The 22,256-nt window shown below is 41.9% G+C and overlaps 1 protein-coding gene across 5 annotated transcripts in view; it reads left to right on the top strand.

Moving 5' to 3' along the window:
- The window catches only part of ABCC4 (ATP binding cassette subfamily C member 4), a 291,680-nt gene that overhangs the window by 233,358 nt on the left and 36,066 nt on the right, over positions 1-22,256 (top strand). For all 5 annotated transcript variants that reach the window (XM_028837214.2, XM_028837213.2, XM_028837212.2 and 2 more), the window contains 4 exons: positions 141-251; positions 1,174-1,274; positions 2,625-2,816; positions 11,630-11,785. In XM_028837214.2, coding sequence (XP_028693047.2) covers positions 141-251; positions 1,174-1,274; positions 2,625-2,816; positions 11,630-11,785 — 560 coding nt within the window. The remainder of the gene's footprint in view (positions 1-140; positions 252-1,173; positions 1,275-2,624; positions 2,817-11,629; positions 11,786-22,256) is intronic.

The raw sequence follows: 22,256 nt of genomic DNA, 5'->3' as shown, positions 1-22,256 counted from the left end.
GTTCCTTGGGTGTGCAACTTTGCTGCCCAACTCCATGTAAACATCTTCTGTAGCTCAGCTGAGCAAAACGCACTCTCGCATCCAATGCAGTTAATACGGTTCTACTTATTCATCATGCTTGTTACCGTTCTCAAATTCAGAGGCTTGGTTCTTGTTTTTGACAACATCCCGCTGGTTCGCCGTCCGTCTGGATGCCATCTGTGCCATGTTTGTCATCGTCGTTGCCTTTGGGTCCCTGATTCTGGCAAAAAGTAAGTACAGATGTGAATAACTATGTATGGTATGATTACAATTTATAGCTGTGTTTACAGTTATTAAATTACACTCTTGCCACCTCGTCTAATACTACATACTGTTTGGTCCTAATGAAGTGTATTTAAATCATTTACGGTGTGTCAGGTTGGATAGGATTCAGCAGTGTGACTCGTTTAAGGAGTCATTTGGGTCTTGAGGGGTTTCTTTTATCTTTCTTTGCATGGGTTGAGGTATGCGCAGTTGAGATTCTGAACGTTCCTGTTAGCATCTGGTAGTTGCGAAGAGAGAACCAATTTATTCTGAAGCATTTTGTCCAGCTTATGGTGTTAGCTTTCCAACTGCTTGTATCTGTTGTTTGTAGTTGCCTGGCGCATGAGGTTGAGAAAAATTCTCAGCAGGAAAGAGTATTATCTTCACTGCCACATGGGTGCCAGACAAGCATGGCATGAGTTCACCACCCCAGTAACAACGGTGCATTACAATACTTATTAATGGAACAAGGAGAGTAGTATTTTAGTCTCAAAAGCGTTGGCACTTACAACCTATTGCTTTGTTTTTAGTGGTTTCCAGCTGTGGTTGCATTGCACGTAGAAAGTGGAATAATGTAATGGGCTTTGAAACCATAATAATGAATGTCTGAATAATGACATTGTTTCTTGCATATATAATGCGGTTAATTAAATGTATGTCGATCCTGTTGGAATTCATAAAATCATCTAATAATTTTTCTGAATATACAGTGTTGTTTTCCCCATTGTCTCTTGATCTCAAGCAACAAATGGTAAAAGTATAGCTATAAATGTCATTATATGATAATTGTTTTGACATCATGAAGGGTTCCTCTTGCTAAGTGGCAGAAGGAGCCAGGCCTAGGTGTGAAGTGAGACTGACTTTATTCCCTTCTTCCTCCTTATGTAGCTCTGGATGCCGGGCAGGTGGGCTTGGCGCTGTCCTACGCCCTCACACTCATGGGGATGTTTCAGTGGTGTGTTCGACAAAGTGCCGAAGTTGAGAATATGGTAATATTCATCTTCACGTTCTTTTGCTTTTTCAAGTCTCCTTGCCATTAAAAGGTATAAAAGCCATTCTAATGTGAAATACTAAAACTGTAATTTTTACATCTTTGCTAACAGATTTTTTAAAGATCCATCCTCCATCTGTTTTAAGTTAATGTAAAATAAAATATATACATCTTTTTCTGAGTCTTATGGTTGCTATGTCAGCAGGTTTTATATTTATCACAAGCTTTTTCAGATGTAATAAATGTCTCTGTAGGAGGGAGGTTCAGAAATTCTAGAGAGGATATAAGCTAATTTCTTAGAAGCCTGTTTATTTTTGTTTCTTAATGGGTAATTCCTCATTCCTGGTAAAAGAAGATTTCAGGATTTTGAGGTTGTTTATATTTAATTAATGGGTCTCCTCCTCTCCCAGTTCCAGTGTTTACTCTCTTATGTGATGAACAGAAGGAAGGAAGGCCTGAGGTTTGCTGGTGTGCCTTCATGGCACAGAAAGCCACCTCTTGGAAGGTGTTAGTCAAAGGGTATTAGTTTATGGTGGTATAGGAGGCTTTAATCAATGTTTTAAATATTTGCACCTTCCCCTAAAGGGAGAAAAGCAATGAACTTAAAAATCTTTTCATTCTTCCCGTAGAGCAAAAGTTGAGTAATTATTGCAGTGAGGTTTCATGATCATCCAATTTAACCGATCTATATCAGGTGATCCTTCTATAGCAAAAGATTATTTAATGGGGGTTGGGGTAAGGGGGCAGAGTTTTGCTCTTCTCGCCCAGGCTGGACTGCAGTGGTGAGATCTCGGCTCACTGCAACCTCTGCCTCCCGGGTTCAAGTGATTCTCCTGCCTCAGCCTCCCGAGTAGCTGGGATTGCAGGCATGCATCACCACAGCCGACTAATTTTTATATTTTTAGTAGAAATGGGGTTTCACCATGTTGGCCAGGCTGGTCTCAAACTCCTTACCTTAGGTGATCCACCCACTTCGGCTTCCCAAAGTGCGGAGATTATAGGTGTGAACCACCGCGCCCAGCCAGCAAACTATTCTTGATTGGTGGCTGTGAGTATTCTTTTCCTTTACAAAATTTTCTTGCCTTTAATACAGATGTGAAAAGTGGATAAACAAAATCTAAGCATTCATTTCTCTCATTCTTTTAACCTGATGTTGAAGGAAGTGGTTGTAAGTGAAGGTGTTACAGAATGATGAACCAAATTTGTAAGTCATCAACATCCTCGTCTGTCTCCTGCTTCTCTCCTTAACCAACTATGTATGAAAGAAGAACATTTCATTGACAGTCTCTTAACATCCATAAATGACACCCTCCATTCCTAACCCCTGGGGATGTCATATTTCTTTCAGATGATCTCAGTAGAAAGAGTGATTGAATACACAGACCTTGAAAAAGAAGCACCTTGGGAATGTCAGAAACGCCCGCCACCGACCTGGCCCCATGAAGGAGTGATCATCTTTGACAATGTGAACTTCATGTACAGTCTAGATGGGCCTCTGGTACTGAAGCATCTGACAGCGCTCATTAAATCACGAGAAAAGGTTTGTTTAAAGCATCTTGCCTCTTCTCAATTTCAGAAGATTTAGTGCTTTGTGTGCTTGCTGTCTTCCTTGTGGATATGTGAAGGGGATTAGTGGTACATAGGTTAACCTGTCTTGGAAACTGACCATGGAATGTGGATACCAACATTCTTTCTTCATGCTATGAACTGCTTTATTGTGGTTGGTGGGCCCCGGGCCTCAGGGCTGGAGCTTAACGTGACCCAGGATACTCTGTTTGACACCTAATTACTCATGGGTTTTTCCTGGAAGTCAACTCTGGCTTTGTGTCACCAACACTCCCATGTCTAATTCTGTTGATTTTTACTTTGTTGCGTTTCTCAAGTCCTTCTCTTCCTCTCCATTGCTGCAGCTTCTGTTCCAGCCTTTCTCCTCCTCGGTCCTTTGGTCTTGTGTTAGTCTGTTTTCACGCTGCTGATAAAGGTATACCTGGGACTAGGCAATTTACAGAAGAAAGAGAGGTTTAATGGACTTAAAGTTCCACGTGGTTGGGGAGGCCTCAGAATCATGATGGCAGGCAAGGAGGAGCAAGTCACATCTTCTATGGATGGCAGTAAGAAAAGAGAGAGTTTGTGCAGGGAAACTTCCCCTTATAAAACCATCAGATCTCATGACACTTAGTCACTATCATGAGAACACCACGGGAAAGACCTGCCCCCATGATTCAGTTACCTCCCACTGGGTCCCTCCCACAACATGTGGGAATTTAAGATGAGATTTGGGTGGGGACACAGCCAAACCATATCAGGCCCTTTCGTTAGTCTTTCTTGCCTTCCTTTAACCTGTGTTTTGCTTTCCCTCCCCATCCCTCTCACTGCAAACTCTTTCTTTCTGAAACAGTTTGATCACAGATCTGATCCTTACATGGCCAGCTCCTGGCCTGGGTGAGCAGCTGCTGCAACCTTACTGAGCCCCAGGCCCACCCCGACAGGACCTGTGTGGCTCTCAGCCCCCAGGGAAGACGCAGATCCCATGACCCCATCAGTGCTCAGAAGTCAGACCCCCAAGCTGGAGGCAGTAAAGGCACCAGAGACTCACTCAAAGTCAGTGAAAGGAAAGCAAGGAGGGGCTTGGGAGGCTGTGTGGAGGTTTGTGAGCTCATTCTGCAGGCACCTAAGTCTACCAGCAATGTCCCTTTCACATGTGGCCTAGGGCCCTTGGCTAGGACTAGGACATTCTCTTGAAGGAACTAAACCAGAGCAAACAAGACAGGAGAATCTCTTCCCCTTCCCACCCCTTTCCTTACAACTCCCAATATGGACACACAGCCCTTGTCCTCAGGGTGCTGTCCTTCTCCCCAAGCACCTGTCTGCCTTGCTCCTAGTGTGCATCCTTTTTCAGTCACTTCAGACATCTCTGCCCCTTTGAAACTCTGTTCTCCACATCGTCCTATAGATTCTTTTTCTGATACAGAGTCTTGCTCTGTCACCCAGGCTGGAGTGCAATGTCACATTCCCGGCACACTGCGACCTCCGCCTCCCAGGTTCAAGCGATTCTCCTGCCTCAGTCTCCTCAGTAGCTGGGATTGCAGGTGTGCACCACGGCACCCAACTCATTTTTGTATTTTTAGTAGAGACCGGGTTTTGCCATGTTGGCCATGGCTGGTCTCGAACTCCTGAGCTAAAGTGATCAGCCACCTTAGCCTCCCAAATCATGCCTAGGATTACAGGCATGAGCCACCATGCCTGGCCAGATTCTTTAATATAACATTTGTGGTCCACCTGTGTTCATAACACCATTATTTGCAGTGAGCAGTAGGTGGAAGCAGCCCAAGTGTCCATTGACCGAGGAATGGAAAAACCAAATGTGATACACACACATAATGGAATATTATCCAGACTTAAAAAGGAGGTGATTCTGACACATGCTGTGACATGGATGAGCCCTGAGGACAGTATGCTAAGTGAACTAGGCCAGACACCTAAGGACGGTGCTGTAAGATTCCACTTACAAGTGGGTACCTGGAGTAGTCAGTCATGGAGACAGAAGGTAGGATGGTGGGTGGCAGGGTAGGGGAATAGGCGTTAGTGTTTAATGGGTATAGAGTTTCAGTTTTATAAGATAAACAGAGTTTTAGAGATGGATGATGGTGGTGGTTGCCCAACAACATGAATGTATTTAACATAATTGAACTGTACATTTTAAAGTGATTATAATAATCAATTTGATGTTATTTTACTACAATTTTAAAAGTACATAAAGTACTTTTGTGTATTTTACCACAATTTTTTTTTAAAGAAGATAGCACGATGGCATGATTTATAATTCCGAGTCAGCATCTCACAGTACCCTGAGTCTCTTAAATTCAGGGAGCATTTTATGTTCATCTCTGTGCCCCCAGAAAATGGCATGCTGCAGGGCACATGGTGTGTGCCTTTGAGAGTGAGGGATAGGCACGTATGAAGAAATCAGTAACAAAACACACACAACAGCTCCTCCAACAGCCCATTCTCTGGGTGTCAGTGTTAGATACTTTCAAAACTGCTCTTTTTCTTCTCAGCGCTTCCTACCACAGACCCATTTAATGGGCTATAGCCATAATTGAATGAATGATACCCTTGTGCCATGAAAAAGAAATGTACAGATTCATGCCCAGATAATACCCAGGGAAGCAGCAAAAGCTGATTCGTCATTATCTACCCAGCGACCTTGTGAGTGTGAAGAGGGTGGAGACCACTCTGCAGGCAGCAGCAGCTGTAGCTCTTGCTGAAGGCAGGTTTCTCACATTCTGTTCTGATGGTGCCAGGGGGATGTCTGCGTACTCTCAGACGATGTGTTTATCAGGTCCTACCTGATCAATATCATTCTGTTAGTTTGGCCACGTTGTAAATTTCCCTTGAAGCCATAAAATATGAATTATCTACAAACCTCTGTTGTACAAGTTAGAAAACAACCTATATCCCCACATTGATAGTGTTCCATCTTAAAACCATCCCAAATCATAGGATTACCTGAGATCTAAAATGTGGGAGGGTAAATTGAATTTGAAGACTGGATTATAGCTGCAACCACTTGGCTTTTGAGACAGAGTCTCGCTGTGTCATCCAGGCTGGAATGCAGCGGCGCAATCTCGGCTCACTCTGCCTCCCAGGTTCAAGCGATTCTCCTGCCTCAGCCTCCCGAGTAGCTGCAATTACAGGTGCCCGCTGCCACACCTGGCTAATTTTTGAATTTTTAGTAGAGATGGGGTTTCACCATGTTGGTCAGGCTGGTCTCGAACCCCTGACCTCAAGCAATCCACCTGCCTCCACCTCCCAAAGTGCTGGGATTACAGGCGTGAGCCACCGCGCCCAACCCCACTTGGCTTTTGATTTGTGTCCTGGTTCACTCACAGTGTCACCTTTAGCTTCATTTGTGTATTCAGAGACGGCATTCAGGCAACATCATGGTGAGTTGGTTCCACTTTGCCTGTGTATGTTCAGGGTGTGTCTCCTCCACACCTGCGTGCGGCCCCAGGATCGCAGGCAGTCCCTTTGCTGTTGGAGCTGATGGAGAGGGGCATTGTTTCCGGCGGGGATGTAGGAATGTGTCCACACAGCAGAAACAGGGCTTCATTCTCTTTCAATTGCTTCATCTGCTCAGATTTCCTGGACATTATAATAAATAGGCAAAAGTAATAGGTGCTAAGTAGGTTTCTAATTCATGGAAGAAATAGCGAGTAAAAAAGAAAGCACTAAAATGAGGTATCTACCACGCTAAGCTTCCTGGTTACACTCCAAACACTGGATGCATTTTTCATTTAGATGATTTTGTGGTTGATTTAATCATTTTAGAGAGTACTGGGCCATTTTAAAGCATTTTTCATCTTTAGAGGTAGATTGATTTTGGTTTGTTATTTTTTTTTCCCCTTGCTCAGAGCTATTACTTGGATAATACATTTTTACAGATGTGTACTAGACCTTGCTATAATGTGCAAAATATTAGTTTCTTATATTCTCTCCTTTTTTACATTAATGTTTGCTGAGAAACCCCTCCTCTCACAGCCAGATTGTCCCACTTCCCCTGCCTACTTGCTCATCTCAGGGGCCGGGATCAGCATCACCTGCCTCTGCTGGAAACATGTTAGAAATGCAGACGCTCAGGCCCACCCCACCCTTTTGATTAAAATTGCATTGGGACAAGAACCACCACCCCCACTCCTGCCCCTGCAGTAAAGCCATCACTCTCCGCTAAACAATTTTTGATGACTAATAATCTGTGATTTCCAAGAAACTTCCTTTGACAACTTGAAGTTGAGCTCATGGATTTCCCCAGCCCCTCTTATGACTAAACATGAGACACTGGATAGTCCTGGGCCAAGTGCCACCCGACAGGTTTTTTGTTTTCTGTTTTTGTTTTTGTTTTACTTTTATATTCTGTAAATTATGAATTTACATTACAATTTAATCCTGTGATTCCACATTTATGCATTCATTTGCACCTTTCCAGTCATCTCTGTCTTCTATCACAGTTTTCATCCGCCGTACAGCCTTCCCTGAATAGCAGTCTCTGTCCTCATACCAGCTCAGCACAGCCATGTGTTTGAGTTCCCTTCACTACTGATGGGATCAAAAGGAGTCTCACTGCCCCAGACAGTACACTAGGTCTGTCTGGCCTGTTTCCCAGTTGCCCCATGTCCAACGTAGCTGCAGGCTTTTCTCCCAGCCTCTTCTGTGGGTGCCAGTTCTTCCTGTCAACAGCTGTAATCCACCCTAACACAGGTACCGTCTTGGCTCAAAGTAGTCATCTTCTTGTCCCAGCCACCTTTTTATACTCATCCCTGTCCACAGCATGCATTAAATGTGTGACAGTAGGACCAGTGTGGCAGGCCAGTGCCTTTAAATACAACCACACTTCTCCCTGCCGTATCCCTTCTAGCTACACCAAGGGAATACAGAGCCAGGCTATCCAAGTGATTGGGAGGCCATCAACAGAATGGGCAAGAGGCAGGCAGACCTGGGTTTCAGTCCCATTCCGTCACTTAGGGGCTCAGTTATTTCAGATGGTTTAATCAATCTTACTAAGTCTCTATTTTTCTCTTTTGCAAAATCCAAGTGATAGGGCCTAACCATTAGAATTGTATACTTAAGCAAGATAAGAGGTGTAAAACACCCAGCTTACTGTATACCTGAACAGTATGGCAACAGATTTCCCATAAGTGTTTCAAGCCTGAGTTAAATGCTCAACTCTCTGGGGGACTTCTGTGTTTTGCAGGACACCACGGGTGATACAAATAATACAGAGCTAATTCTAATATAGGTCCTGCCCACAGCACATACCGCCTAGTAGAGGAAACAAAGGAGCATATAAATGGCTGCTCTGTAAGGCAGAAGGAGTTCACAGATTTTATGGCTGTTTAGAAAAGGCGTTACGACAGCCATTAAGTGTGGGAGAAATCCACATGGGGACAGGTGGAGGATTTTAATGCAATTATGCATTTGAAACAGACTTTGGAAGGTGGTTAGAATTTCAGCAGGTCGAAATTCATGTGAAAGGCACAATGGCATATGCCAAGGCTCGATGCCGTGATTCGATGTGAATGAAGAATTAGGCACCTCTGAGTGTACAGGGGCATGAACTACCAGGTGAATAACACACATGTGCACACTTAGTCCTCACAGCCACCCCGCCAACTCAAGCCAGCTCATGGCGCTAAGGATGGAAAGGTTAGTTGGGACCGTTTTGTAGAGGAGCTTTCCCAGTGTGGAGTGCCAGGCAGAGAGCCGTACTTCGGAAGTTTAATCTGAGAATTGAGTGCACGGGAAGACGCTACAGGCCCGAAGCCAATTGATTTTATGTACTACTGGCAAGATGTGATAGGGCAAGTGATTCCACTTTGCAGAATCAAACTAATGTTGACTAAAACAAAGTTGTAACACCCTGCTTAGTGAATTTGCAGGGATACAGGTGGGAGTAGAAATTGGTATCATATTTCTGGAGGCTAGTTTGGCATCACTTAACAGCCTCCTTTGAAAATGTTCATACCTGTTCCTCAGCAATTCCACATCTAAGAATTTATTTTAAGAAACTAATTAAGGTTGTTTGCAAAGATGTAGCTTCAAGCATATTTAACATGGTATTATTTACAATAGCGAAATATTGGAGCCTAAACATCCACAAATAGGGGATTTGTTGAATAAATAATCATATACTGTAATACATAGCTACTGAAGTAAGTACTTTTATTAAATAATAAATGAAAATAGATTACAATAATCTGTTCATATTCTCATTTTGCCTAAATATATGAGATTATATCTTTAGGAATGTAGATAACTCACACTCAAGTTCAGAAAGAAAAGGTATTAACATGTGACAAGGATTCTGTTAGATTGCTGGGGTTGTGGCTAGCATTTATTTATTTTTCAAATTCACTTGCACTGATTATAACTAGCAAAAGCATTTTTGTTTTTCAGATGTTAATGCAGCCTTGCACTCAACTAATGTTGCAGAAATTAAAATGAGGGTATTGAGTCAAGAAACAGAACAAGTAATATTTTTAGTGCTTGGAGTTGGGGAAAGCTGGGAGGTGCATGTTTTGAGCCTGTGAACTTGGGGAAGAATTTATTGGATTAAAATGGAGGAGTCAGAAGCAGCAGCTGTTTTGAGGGGGGTGTTGGGTATTGATCATGTTGAGTTTCATATGTGAAGAGAGACCCACGTACAAATGTCTAATGTTTGCCCAAAGAGATCACTCTTGGCCCAGTTGGGAAAATAAAAAGGGTCAATTGCAAAGCAATTAAAATAAGACTAAGTGTCTTTTTGGTGTTATAAATGTAAACTTACTGATATTAGTGATATTCTCCATAGGATTTGGTAAAACCCATTGGTGACTTGTGAAAGACTTGGGACTGTAATTTTGATGACTTTGAAAAGAGAAATAACCAGAGCCAGGTTTTCTTTGGTTGCCTTTTGCTGATTATATCCTCACCTGAGTGTGGAGTGCCTAGTCTTATGGTTGTAGGCAGCCCTCAGTGTCCCTACCTTTAAGGAGTCCATCCTGGCCATCTACCAATAATAGCCTACAAATGTCCAGGTTTGCACAGATGGATCAGTTTCCCATAGAGCTGATAATGTGAGTGTCCACACATTCTCACAAACACAGCATTTGTCTGTGTCTAGGTATGTGCTGATTTACTCAGAAACACATGAGCCACACACACTGTATGTATGTGTGTGTGTGTATGTGTGTGTGTGTGTGTTTGTGTGTGTGTGACAGAGACAAAATATAGTCAGGTATTTAATATTTGGAAGTTTCTCTACCAAAGACTATGTCATCTTAAATGATAGAACTCTGGAAAAATGAATACTCGTTTATGTCACTTCTGACACCTCTGTCTTGAATTAATATCCCTGTGAAATTAATATCCCTGTGAAATTATCTCAGAAATTCAAATTGGTGTATATATATATATATATACACACACACACACACACACCCCCAGATGTACCTATGTGCAGAAAATGGGCCACCTATAAAGTATAAACTAGGATTTACCATAAGGTAGAATATGACTCCAAAGGTAATACAATTAGCTAAAGCCACTTTTTAAACATTTACATTTTTATATTTTGTACATGTATCTCTTTAAAGATAAAATTCCTTGTGGAAATGTCATTATTGACTTTACAGATATGGAAGTGTTCAAATGAGGTAATATGTAACATTCCCAACACATACCCAGTGCCCAGTAAAGTTCTGCAGTGAGTTTTAAAATTTATTAAATAATCGACAAATCATTGAAGGCATCTTTTATGTCCTTCGTTGACTCCAGATTCCTAAATAAGGAGGATGTCATTTCTTGGGAAGTTCCCACCAGGAAATTTGCAGGTGGGCAAGGTCCTTGGCACAGAGGCCAGTTTCTGCATACAGATTTATATGCACACATGTGAAAGCCAGTTTTTACAATATAGAGGTATTGCCCCCACCTTTTTTCCTGCATTTTATTGATTCTTTGATCGTATTGGCCGTGCACTTCATTTCGCTCTGTCTCGGCTTTAATAGAGGAGTGATACTTGACACAAATGTTTCTCAAGGGACAATTGTAAGTATTAATTAGTTTGTAGAATGCCTTTTGAACTGTGCAGATGAAAGGCCTTACGTAAACGGCAAATGTTATTTGTGTTGTTGATCTCATTATGTGTGTTTTGGCTGCTAGTGTCTTTTAAGACACTGCAATCTTTACTTCAGAATTTTAAAACATTTCCTTTTGAGACAAAATATGGTCAGATATTTAATATTTGGAAGTTTCTCTACCAAAGAATATGTTATCTTAAATAATAGAACTCTGGAAGAATGAATACTCGTTTATGTCACTTCTGACACCTTTGTCTTGAATTAATATCCCTGTGAAATTATCAGAAATTCACATTACTCAGATCCTGCCAGTAAAGCTAATTTAAAAGTTGCCTTTTCATGGGCCACTTAGGAGACTGTTGACTTTTCAATGCCAGTAAAAGAATTCGGTTATTTTTAACTCTTATTTAGAGCAGTGGATCTCAACCAGGGGCAGTTTTGCCCCAGAGGACATTTGTCAGTGACATTTTCGGTGGTATCATTCTGGGAGTGTGCTCCTGGCATCTATGCAGTAGGGCCCAGGGATACTAGCAAACCTCCCACAATGCCTGGGGCAGCCCCCAAAATGAAGACGTATCCAGCTCAGAAGGTCATCAGTGCTGATGTTGGGAAAGTCTTAGACTACTCTCAATATAGAATGTCCTTAATTCTTCTTCAAAAACCGAAAGTTTTCTCCTAGTTTTGCTGCATCTTGTGATTTTTTTTTTTTTTTAATCCTGCCTCCTGGATCTCTCTGTAGGTTGGCATTGTGGGAAGAACTGGAGCTGGAAAAAGTTCCCTCATCTCAGCCCTTTTTAGACTGTCAGAACCCGAAGGTAAAATTTGGATTGATAAGATCTTGACAACTGAAATTGGACTTCACGATTTAAGGAAGAAAATGTCAATCATACCTCAGGTATGCAAGTCATAGCGTCCTTACCTGCCCCTTTTATAAGAGCTACTATGTTTAATTGCTTTTACTTTTATTGCTTTTTTTTAATTGGATGAAAGGATTGTTTTTTTTTTTCACCCAATAGAGCATGTTTTTATGAGCAGATATTTTCAACAGGTATTTTCATTTGATATCTGGCTTCGTTTGTGTGTGTGTGTGTGTGTGTGTGTGTGTGTGTGTGTGTGTGTGTGTGTGAATAACTTACCCAGATAGGTTTCTATACTAAGATGCCACAGTTTTATCCACTGATAACCATAAAGAACAAAATGATGCATGGTTTGTTTAGCACTGGGGAGGTTTCTATAGGGAGATGTGGATTTTAAATGTCTTAATGTTGGAATTTTGCTGTAGGAACTAAAGCTACCTTCTCAAAGGTGATTACCTCCATGAAGGGCTTTCTGTGAAACTGTGGGCTGTGAGAATTAAAAAACTTATAGTTGCTTTGCGATGACTTTTAGAATCTAGCTCTTGGTGAATGATTTTAACCAGTAAGTTGTTGCAGACTAGCAAGGAAGAACATGAGAGAAGGAATTCCATCTCTCTACACTTCATCTTCGTCTTTCTTACGATCACTGTTGTAAGAGTGCGTGGTGTTCTTCACACAGACCCAGTGAGTGTTTGCTCCGATGGTGGAGGGTTAAATTGGCCATCCCTTTCTGGACTCTGATTCTATTTTCTTTTCTTCTCCTTTGTAGAAGTGTGACTCTCAAGGAGTGTTCTAGAGATTGGATTCTTTGTACAATAAGAGCTCCTGTCATTGCTTTGGTTCATATGTAACATAAATTCAGAAAGTATTCATTGAGTAATTACTACTCTCCAGGTGTATAGGCATGAGCAACATAGACCTTGTCCAAGCCGGCATGGGGTCTGCAGCTGTGGGACCTCGTGGCTCCCATCGGGCCTCACAGTTCCATCCTGTCCTTCACTTTAACATTTCCGCATATTCAGCTCCACACATGACTGGGTTGTTTTTTTTTCTTTTAATGTGGTTTTTTTTTTTTTTTTTTTAACACTCTGTAGTCATTGGGGGGAGCTGAGGAGCACACACACACACACACACACACACACACACATACATTCTGGAGAAGAGAAACACAGAGGAGACAAGAGTAAAACCCAGGCAGAAATGAACTTTCTGGGCATGTGGAAATAACTCTTCAATGCCCATTGATTAGGAAGCATAGAGAACATGCCACTGGAAGGGAAGGAGAATGTGATTTTTATCTTAGACCAACTACAGTTATGGCTATCCTAGCACTGACCTCTAAAACAATTGGAATTACTCTTAAGTAATTTTGAGGATGTGAAGAAATTGGAGCCCTGTGCACCGTTGGTGGGAATGTAAAATGGTGCAGCCACTTTGGAAAACAGTATAGAGTTCCCCAAAAATGAGAGCTAACGTGATCCAGCAGTTCCACTTCCAGAAAGAGTTGAAAGCAGGATTTCAGAGTTTCGTACATCCACGATCATCATGGTACCCAAAAGGTGGAAATAGTTCAAGTGTCCGTCACCAGATGAGTGGATGAACAAAACGTGGTCCATCCATACAATGGGGAATTATTCAGCTTTAAAATGGAAGAAAATCCTGACAGTCTATAATGCAGATATACCCTAAAGACATTATGCTAAGTGAAATAAGCCAGTCACAAAAGGACAGACACTAGATGGTTCCCCTAATATGAGGTACCTAGACTAGTCAAATTCACAGAGACACAGAGTAGAAGGGTGGCCACCAGGGGCTGAGGGAAGGTGGGGGATGAGGAGTTACAGTATTTCACAAAGGACTTCGGTTTTGTCAGATGAAAGGCATCTTGTGAATGGATGGTGGTGATGGCTACAAAACAATGTGAATGTCTTTAAGATCACTGAAATGTTTACTTTGAAACGGCAAAAGCGATACATTTTATGCTATGTGTATTTTACCACAATTTTTATTTTTAATTTAAAGAAGAAAAAGTATCCCTTTCAGGATAAAATGGGAAGAAATGTGTAGCACGTTAGATTCCCTCTGGCTGTTAGAAGCATGACTTCCTGCTTACAGTAGAAAATGAGAGTATAAATTCTCAAGTTTTATATTTTGGTTATGCCCATCTCAAAAATGGGCCAAATGAGGTTTTCTCAGCAGAGATAATGCGCATGTCTGTAAAGTACTTTTATATCCTTGGATGAAAGGTTCTAGGAACGTGCCCTGCATTACTTTGAATGCTTCTTAATAAGAAATAGTTGTGTGCTTGTGTACATAAAAGAACTCTAAATAAAGAAGTAACATTAGATGATTCTTGGCTCTGCCAGTAACGTTTTGGAAGCACATCTGAGCAAAGACTAAATATACCTTGACATCACCAGGTTTTGGTTCAGTTCCATAAGTTTCCACCCTACTTTTGAGCAAATGCTCTATGTATGTAGTCCGGAAAGCATGCTTACAAAACACTGCTAAGCTTTGTATCCATGTAGATCCTGATCTCCAAGCATTGTAAACATAGAAGCTTTCTTTTTTAACTTTGTATGGCTTTGTCTGCAAGGCTCAATGTTGGTTGAAAAAAAGTAACATGGTCTAGAGCCACTGTGCAATGCTTAATACCACCCAGGAAATCATTCAGCAGACTACCTGGGATAGAATCTTTCAGAGCATCTTCTAAGCGTCAGCACGACCCACATTTTTATTCCAGCACTGCCTGATACAAGTGTGACCTCAATGAAGTCACTTAGCCTCCAAGCTTCAGTTTCCTCATCCTTAAACCAAGCCTAGTAATTACTAACTCACAGATTTGCTGTGAAGATTTTACTGGATGAGAACATGTTTGTGGTCCTACTCTGGGTTCTGAGGAATGCTCAATAAATAGTAACTATTTCTAATTAAGGATTGGGGTAGAGGCCTTTAGGGTATTATTGCTACTCACTATTCTAGAAGGACTTGGCTCATTAACTTCTGTTTCTATTTTTGTGATCCTTGGTGAATTCCTTTAACCAAATTGTTTATGTAAATTTAAATAATGAAGCAGCAACAAACAAAAAATGCACAATAAAAACCTAAGAGAGAAATCTAATGTTTTTTTCACAAGGAACAAAAGGTGAGGCTATTGCTTTGTTTTCTGGCTTTCCCCCACCCCGGTCTTAGCGGCATTCCTGACCACTGTCAGTACCCCACTAATGCTTTGCATTTCCTGAGCAGGCAACTGACACTGGTTCTCAGCCCTGCGTGAGAACAGGGGCTTGTCCCTCTTAGATCCAGTGCTTTAGTGATAGTTGCGTGCAGACAAGTTACACAGGTAGTGAGAATTCCTAACATTTGCGGAATCCGTAACATGGTTAGCTTCTTTCCTTGCCATCTCCCACTTCGTCCTCACAGCAATTCTGTGTCATCCTCATTTGACATATTTTCAAACAGGCACAGAGAGCTTAACGCACTTAACTAAAAGTAAACAGCAGAGCCAGGATTCAAATGGAATTTACGGCAAATCCCATATGCCAGATCCTGAGTTCCTGAACCCTCTCCTAGGGACTTTAAACCCACGTTGGCCGGCGCAATCCCTGATTGGAACTCTGCTTTGCAGCATGATTTAGTGTGGGCTTGTGCAGGTGCACACACATGCACAGAAACAAAAGTCTCACAAATATTACTCCATGCTTCTACGCCCTGATATTTTCTATTATATCCATTCTATTCTGGTTCATCTAAAAGACATAATGATGGTCACGAGCCACAAAAGTGATTTCATGATCCATTGGTTGCACCTGCTGTTTGAAGAACAGCACACCTCACTGTCCTGCCCTGCTTGGCCAGGCTCTTGCTGCCTGGCAGCACCATGCAAGGAGCCTCATGACATGGTGATTGTCACCGCAGCCCTGTGGGGTGTATCAAGTTAGCCCCATTCTCCAGGAAGGAAACTGAGGCTCGGGGAGATTCATAACTTACCTGGAGATGAATAGTTAATAAGTAGTAGAATCAGAACTCAGAATTATCCAACTCAATTTTTTTTTCAGTAGATGTTTGTTGGACAGCATGATTTCTCATCAAACATTTTACTCATTCTTTTTCTTTTCTTTTTTTTTTTTTTTTAAGACAGAGTCTCACTCTGTTGCCAGGCTGGACTGCAGTGGCGCCATGTCAGCTCACTGCAATCTCTGCCTCCTGGGTTCAAGTGATTCTCCTGCCTCTGCCTCCCGAGTAGCCAGGATTACAGGTGCGTGCCACCACACCCAGCTCATCTTTGCATTTTTAGTAGAGACGGAGTTTCACCGCATTGGCCAGGATGGTCTTGATCTCCTGACCTTGTGATCTGCCTGCCTTGGCCTCCCAAAGTGCTCATTGTTTTTCTGTCTACCCAACTTAAACAAGGTCCCCAGAAACCATAACCAAAGAGAGCAAATATGCAGCAAAGTCAAAAGGTATCTTTTCTTTGAACTTTGTCATTTGGACAGTTAGGTCATTTTGAAAGACTAAATTGTTTGTGATTTATTTATTTTTTTATTTTTTCCAAAACCTTAAGTGACACTAAGCACTAAAAGAAAATCCTTTTGGAAACAGGGTGTATTCACTTATGTGTCATGGGCTAATGAGCGTCAGAAGATCCTCTAAGCCTTACCTTGTGGGAGCTCAGAGCCCTTTGTCTTTCAAGGCCTCACTGGCTGCAGAGGGTGGAGAAGGCCGGAGACTTGAGGTTACATGAAGGTTACTGGTCTGCAGTGCAGAAAGCATACGCCCCTCATCCTAAAAAATGAGTGGAAAGCCAAATGGCTTGTGTCGCCACACCCTGATGTAGGGAATCTAGGAAGTTTGGAGCAAACACAGCAAAAGCAGAACCAAGTGCTGTTTCTTTGAATGGCCATGTTTAGGCGAGTCTGGCCTGCATGGCTTCCTGGGTTGTGTGGAGCACGAATTTCTGTGTTCTCTCTCTTCCTGGCTTATCCCTTTCATTTATGGCTCAGGGTCCTCTGTCACTCTTGACCACACCATGAGCAACTCAAATTCGTGGTTAGGAGTAAGCAGCAAGGACCTGGGAAAGAACAGAAATGATGACATACACAGTCGGGGGCCAGTCCTGGAGTCACTTTAAGAAACAAATACTGCGCTGGGTGTGGTGGCTCACGCCTGTAATCCCACCACTTTGGGAGGCCGAGGCGGGTGGATCATGAGGTCAAGAGATCGACACCATGATGGCCAACATGGTGAAACCCTGTCTCTACTAAAAATACAAAAATTAGCTGGGCGTGGTGGTGCATGCCTGTAGTCCCAGCTACTTGGGAGGCTGAGGCAGGAGAATTGCTTGAACCTGGGAGGCAGAGGTTGCCGTGAGCCGAGATTGCACTACTGCACTCCAGCCTGGTGACAGAGGGAGACTCTGTCTCACAAAAAAAAAAAAAAAAATACCGAATTCTTAAGAAAGTACCCCTCAATTTGTATTTAAAATTTCAGGAAGAAGCAAACAGTGAAAGTAATTCCTAAATAACTACCCTAAACAGAATAGTTAGCTGAAATGGATGCTTCCTTTGTGTTCAGGACACAAGGTAGTTAATTGCCCTTCCCAAAGAGAGCACCAAGGTGATACTATAACTCAGACAAGAGTTTGCTTAACTGAAGGATCTGGAAAAATGGATTTCAAAACTTTTTTTTGGATGGATTATTTACTCCTAGAGCCCTCCAATCCTATGGACACAAATAAATGTTTTCAACTAAAGAGTAACTTAATGCAAATTGAACATTTATGATAGCACCCTAAGGGCTGGCGTACATCAACAGGTATAATCTTTGTTAGCATTAAACAGATTCATTTTTCATATTTGTTGGACTTTTTTGTTTTTCTATCAAAGCAAAAGCTAGGTACTTTTAAAGCAGCCCACTGCTCAGACTTCTGCTATCTTGGTATTTCTACTCCCTGAATTTTCTTCAGTCGGTTGAAAAGGTTAACCAGAGTGTCTCTTTAAGACTTCCTTTTTATTACCTGATTTTCTTTCCTTTTTTTTTTTTCTTAAGTTCTTTTTGAGAACAAAACTCAAAGGGAAAAGAGGTAGGTATGCAGTTACTAGTAAAGAAATACAATTGGATTCTGGCCTAATGCAGTCGGTTTTTTGTTTCTGCACACTGAAGTCTTCATTAAGGCCATGGAACTGCTCCCTGGAGCTGGTGACCTTTTTGTATGTAAAGAAGACTTTACACGACTTAAATTCTTTTTCCTTTGTTGGCGAACAATGTTCTTTTCTTCTGAAAATGGATGATGATCAGTTCATTCAGAGGCTACAGGGTTTTTTTAAAAAAGAAGGGAAACCAAGATTTGAAGTGACTTCAGGTGATTCCCTCATTCTTGGCACAGGGAGATGAGCTGCCCTTAATCAAGGTCTTCAGGATTTGAAATGTGCACGTAGCTCTGAGGACACCAGGCAGCAGCAGTCGTGGCTAGCTACTGTGCAGTGTATATTTTAAGAGAGGGAAGTTTCCTGTTTGGGACAAGATAAGGGAAAGTATTGTGCTTTGTCCTGCTGGTTTGTAACTCCCTATGCGATTTTTGCCTTGGTCCCAGGTCGTTTTAAGTGTCTGAACGTTGGTGGATAGAGTTTCTTCTTGAGATAATGAGAGGCTTGTCTTCCAGAAGTTTATACGAAAGCTCTAGGAAGACTGTAGTTTTCAGTCTTGCAGTCCTGCTGAGGGATTATCAATTTACTGCACTAAATGCTTTGATTCAGAGTGGTCATTTTTAGGTCACATGGTGGGTTTCTTTTGCTGCTGTTGTTGTTGTTTTGAGACAGAGTCTTGCTCTGTCGCCCAGGCTGCAGTGCAGTGGCGCTATTTCGCTCACTGCAACCTCCGCCTCCTGAGTTCAAGTGATTCTCCTGTCTCAGCCTCCCAAGTAGCTGGAATTACAGGCGTGCCCCACCCCGCCTGGCTAATTTTTGTATTTTTAGTAAAGACGGGATTTCACCATGTTGGCCAGGCTGGTCTTGAACTCCTGACCGCCAGTGAACCACTTGCCTTGGCCTCCCTAAGTGCTGGGATTATAGGCATGAGCCACTGCACCCAGCCTGATAACATGTTTAATATCAACTTGTCTTATGTGAGTAATGAGGACAAAATTAGTACTCAGTTTGGCACAAAGAGTTTTTAAAAGTACGACCTTTAAACCCTAATGAAAAACAGGTTTGGGCTGGGCATGGTGGCTCACACCTGTAATCCCAGCACTTTGGGAGGCCGAGGCAGGCAGATCACAAGGTCAGGGGTTCAAGTCCAGCCTGAACAACGTGGTGAAACCCCACCTTTACTAAAAATACAAAAATTAGCTGGGCATGGTGGCACGTGCCTGTAATCCCAGCTACTTGGGAGGCTGAGGCAGGAGAATTGCTTGAACCTGGGAGTCGGAGGTTGCAGTGAGCTGAGATCGTGCCACTGCACTCCAGCTTGGGTGACAGAGTCAGACTCCATCTCAAAAAAAAAAAAAAGAAAAAACAGGTTTGATCTAGTGTTTCATTTAAAATAATACGTTGAACAGAGCATTGGTTTTGCTAACTATGGAGGTTAAAATAAAACTCGTATTAAATGACATTTTAAAATATATACCATCAAAAATATGTACTTGGGCTAATAAATCTTTTATATTTTACATGAAGATTGTATGTCTACCATAAATCTCTACTCTGAAATGTTCTGCCTGCAAACATTTTTACAACACTTATTTATAAGATTAGTTTACTAACTTCATTACATGGAGGAGGGTACTTTAAATAATAATATCTATCAGAAATGATAATTAATTTGACTCTTATCTGCTCTTGCAGTATGTGACTACTGTGAGCACTTTTATTACCTTTTGAAGATAATATAATTGTTTCTTATTTGGCAAGTGGATGAAAGCAGAATTAGAAACCAAAATGAACACCATGTATAAAACACATTGGCATATTAAAACAGACATTGTTAACAAATTACCTGCTGGCTTTAAAGAAAAATATAGGTTCAGTCAGTTAATGTTTTATTAAATCATTCTCATTCAACAAGTTTTGATTGAAATTTTACTCATTATGAAAAATATATTTGGCATGTCATAACAAAGAAAAATATTCTTATTTACTAAACTGTTTTCTTCTGTGTAATGCTGCTAACTAAACATAAATAATTGCTTAATATTTTCTTTTAAATTGATAGTATGGATTTAAGCAGGAACCTCTATGGCAGTGGGAAATGCTTAAACTTAAATTTTGGCTTTTTTAACCAAAAAAAAAAAAAAAAAAAAGCCAAAAATGATGGTTGGTGATCATTAGCAGAGCTTCCATAGGTCCTGCAGAATATCTGAGGTCAGGGTTTAGAGCTCAGCCTAAAGCAGCTGCAGACATTGTTGGCTCAAATTGAGCAACTCAGGGTCCTGTGAAGAATCATGCTTTAATCCTTCCCCCTGGTCTTTCGAGGGATTCATCCATTTAAAGGGGTTTCCCTCCTAAAGGGAAGAAAGTAAGGAAGGGACAGGCAAGGGGCCCTGGATTATGGAAGACAGGATGATTGGACTTGAATTTTACACTCACATGCCTGTTCTTTTGAGCCACCAAAACCGCTATTCCGAAACGGGCTAATACCATGAGCCCTTCCATCACTCAACAGAGGCAGAATAATCAGTCTTTAAATGCAAAGAAATGTGTTCATAAATTAGCTTCGGTATCATCTCTCTAGAACATACTGTGAAAACCTAGGCGGACACTCAGTCAAATCCTAGGCCTGGTAAAAGCGGAGGATTTTTCTCTAGGAGAGGAACCTGAAGGAAAAAATGTTCAGGTAACATAGGCTGTCATAGACAAGGTAATGGACTTGTTTAATATAAGCAAAGAGCTGCGTCTTACAGCTCTAAATGGGCTGAAAGCCCATTTCTTAACCCATTCCCCTCTTAGCCCCCTTATCTCCTCAAACACACGTCCTCAAAGAGTCTCTGGGTTTTGGCCGCTGAACGGAATCATGCCCTCAGTTTAGGGCCTTGTGGGGAAAAGGAGGAGCATCAAAGAGAGAGAGGAAGGAGTTGCAGCCACACCTCTCCTGGCCACATTGTTTCTGAATACCTCATTTAAACAACGGAAGGAGGAGAAATTACCTAGTTAGTTGGAATCTTAGAGTTGATAATTACAGAGAGTAAGTCAAGTTTTTATCTTTTAATCTGAAATAACCAGAATGATGGTTATTCCCCTCACAAGAAATTCTCACCCTTGTGTAGATGGTGGTTCAGGTTTTGGTCTTCAGTTGGGTACTTTTAAGACAGGCCTTACATATGACTCTTGGAATTTTTCAGTTCCATCTGGTAATTTGGAAGCATCATGTGACCAGTGACTTTTCAGTGCTTTTGGAAGGATATTGGCCACTTTATCAGCTTTGTACACAGACAAAGTGCCCATTTTACCATCATTTCCATTTTTGCATTTTGCTGAGGACTTATGTTTTTGGTGGCACTCTGTCTGCCTTCTACATCCATTTCTTCCTCACCAGCCTTAAAACGGAGACTGTAGGGAAAGGGATGAGAGCCTCCCTGGGTATCATTTTTCTTTATGGCTGGTGAAAAAAGAAGTCTACCTCCTTCATCTCTCTTCTCAGGCTTTTGGGAAGTGAGGAGGAACAGTCCCGCCCCAAAGCCAGGTGAGATTTGAGGCCAGTGGTTCCCTTGAGCATTTCTCCAGTACCTGTGGAAGAGTCTCACCTTCTGTTGTTTCCACATCTGTGCATCCGCTTGTTCTGCCACCATCCTTGAAAGCAGCTGATGGGGCTCCTATATCCTTATGGCCTAGCTTATTAGAACCTTCCAGAGGAAAACTTTTTTTTTTTCTTAAGATGGAGATTTGCTCTGTGGCCCAGGCTGGAGTGCAGTGACGTGATCTCGGCTCACTGCAACCTCTGCCTCCCAGGTCCAAGTGATTCTCCTGCCTCAGCCTCCCAAGTAGCTGGGACTACAGGTGCCCGCCACCCCACCCAGCTGCCAGAAGAAAACTTTCACACAGCCTACCTAAGCTTATGTTCAAGAGTCTCTCTTAAAATCCAGGAAGAGACCGATATTCCAAGAGCGATTTAATTGTGGGCTCCTCCTGAAGTAGATGAATAGGAAAAACTATTTAAATTGATGTAATTTTATTGTGACCTCCTTCACAATGGTTTTCAGGTTACCCTGCTCTTGTAGTTAATAAGGAGGTTCTGTGACCCAGGTAACCGTGATGCACAGATGAGATAATGTGGGGATTCAGTGATACAAAATCAGAGGCAATCCCTTCATAAATAGAGGTGCCTCTGGCCCCGATCGTTTAGATCTCCTTTGACCCAAAAAAAAAAAAAAAAAAAAAGATGTCCCATTCTGACATTGGAGAGGTTTATTTTTATTTATTTATTTTTTTGAGATGGAGTTTTGCTCTTGTTGCCCAGCTGGAGTGCAATGGCACGATCTTGGCTCACTGCACCCTCCACCTCCCAGGTTCAAGCGAT

This window comes from Macaca mulatta, chromosome 17, assembly GCF_049350105.2.
Source record: "Macaca mulatta isolate MMU2019108-1 chromosome 17, T2T-MMU8v2.0, whole genome shotgun sequence".
NCBI lineage: Eukaryota > Metazoa > Chordata > Mammalia > Primates > Cercopithecidae > Macaca > Macaca mulatta.
Note: the sequence above shows the minus strand (reverse complement) of the source record. Positions and strands in the feature narration are given on the sequence as shown.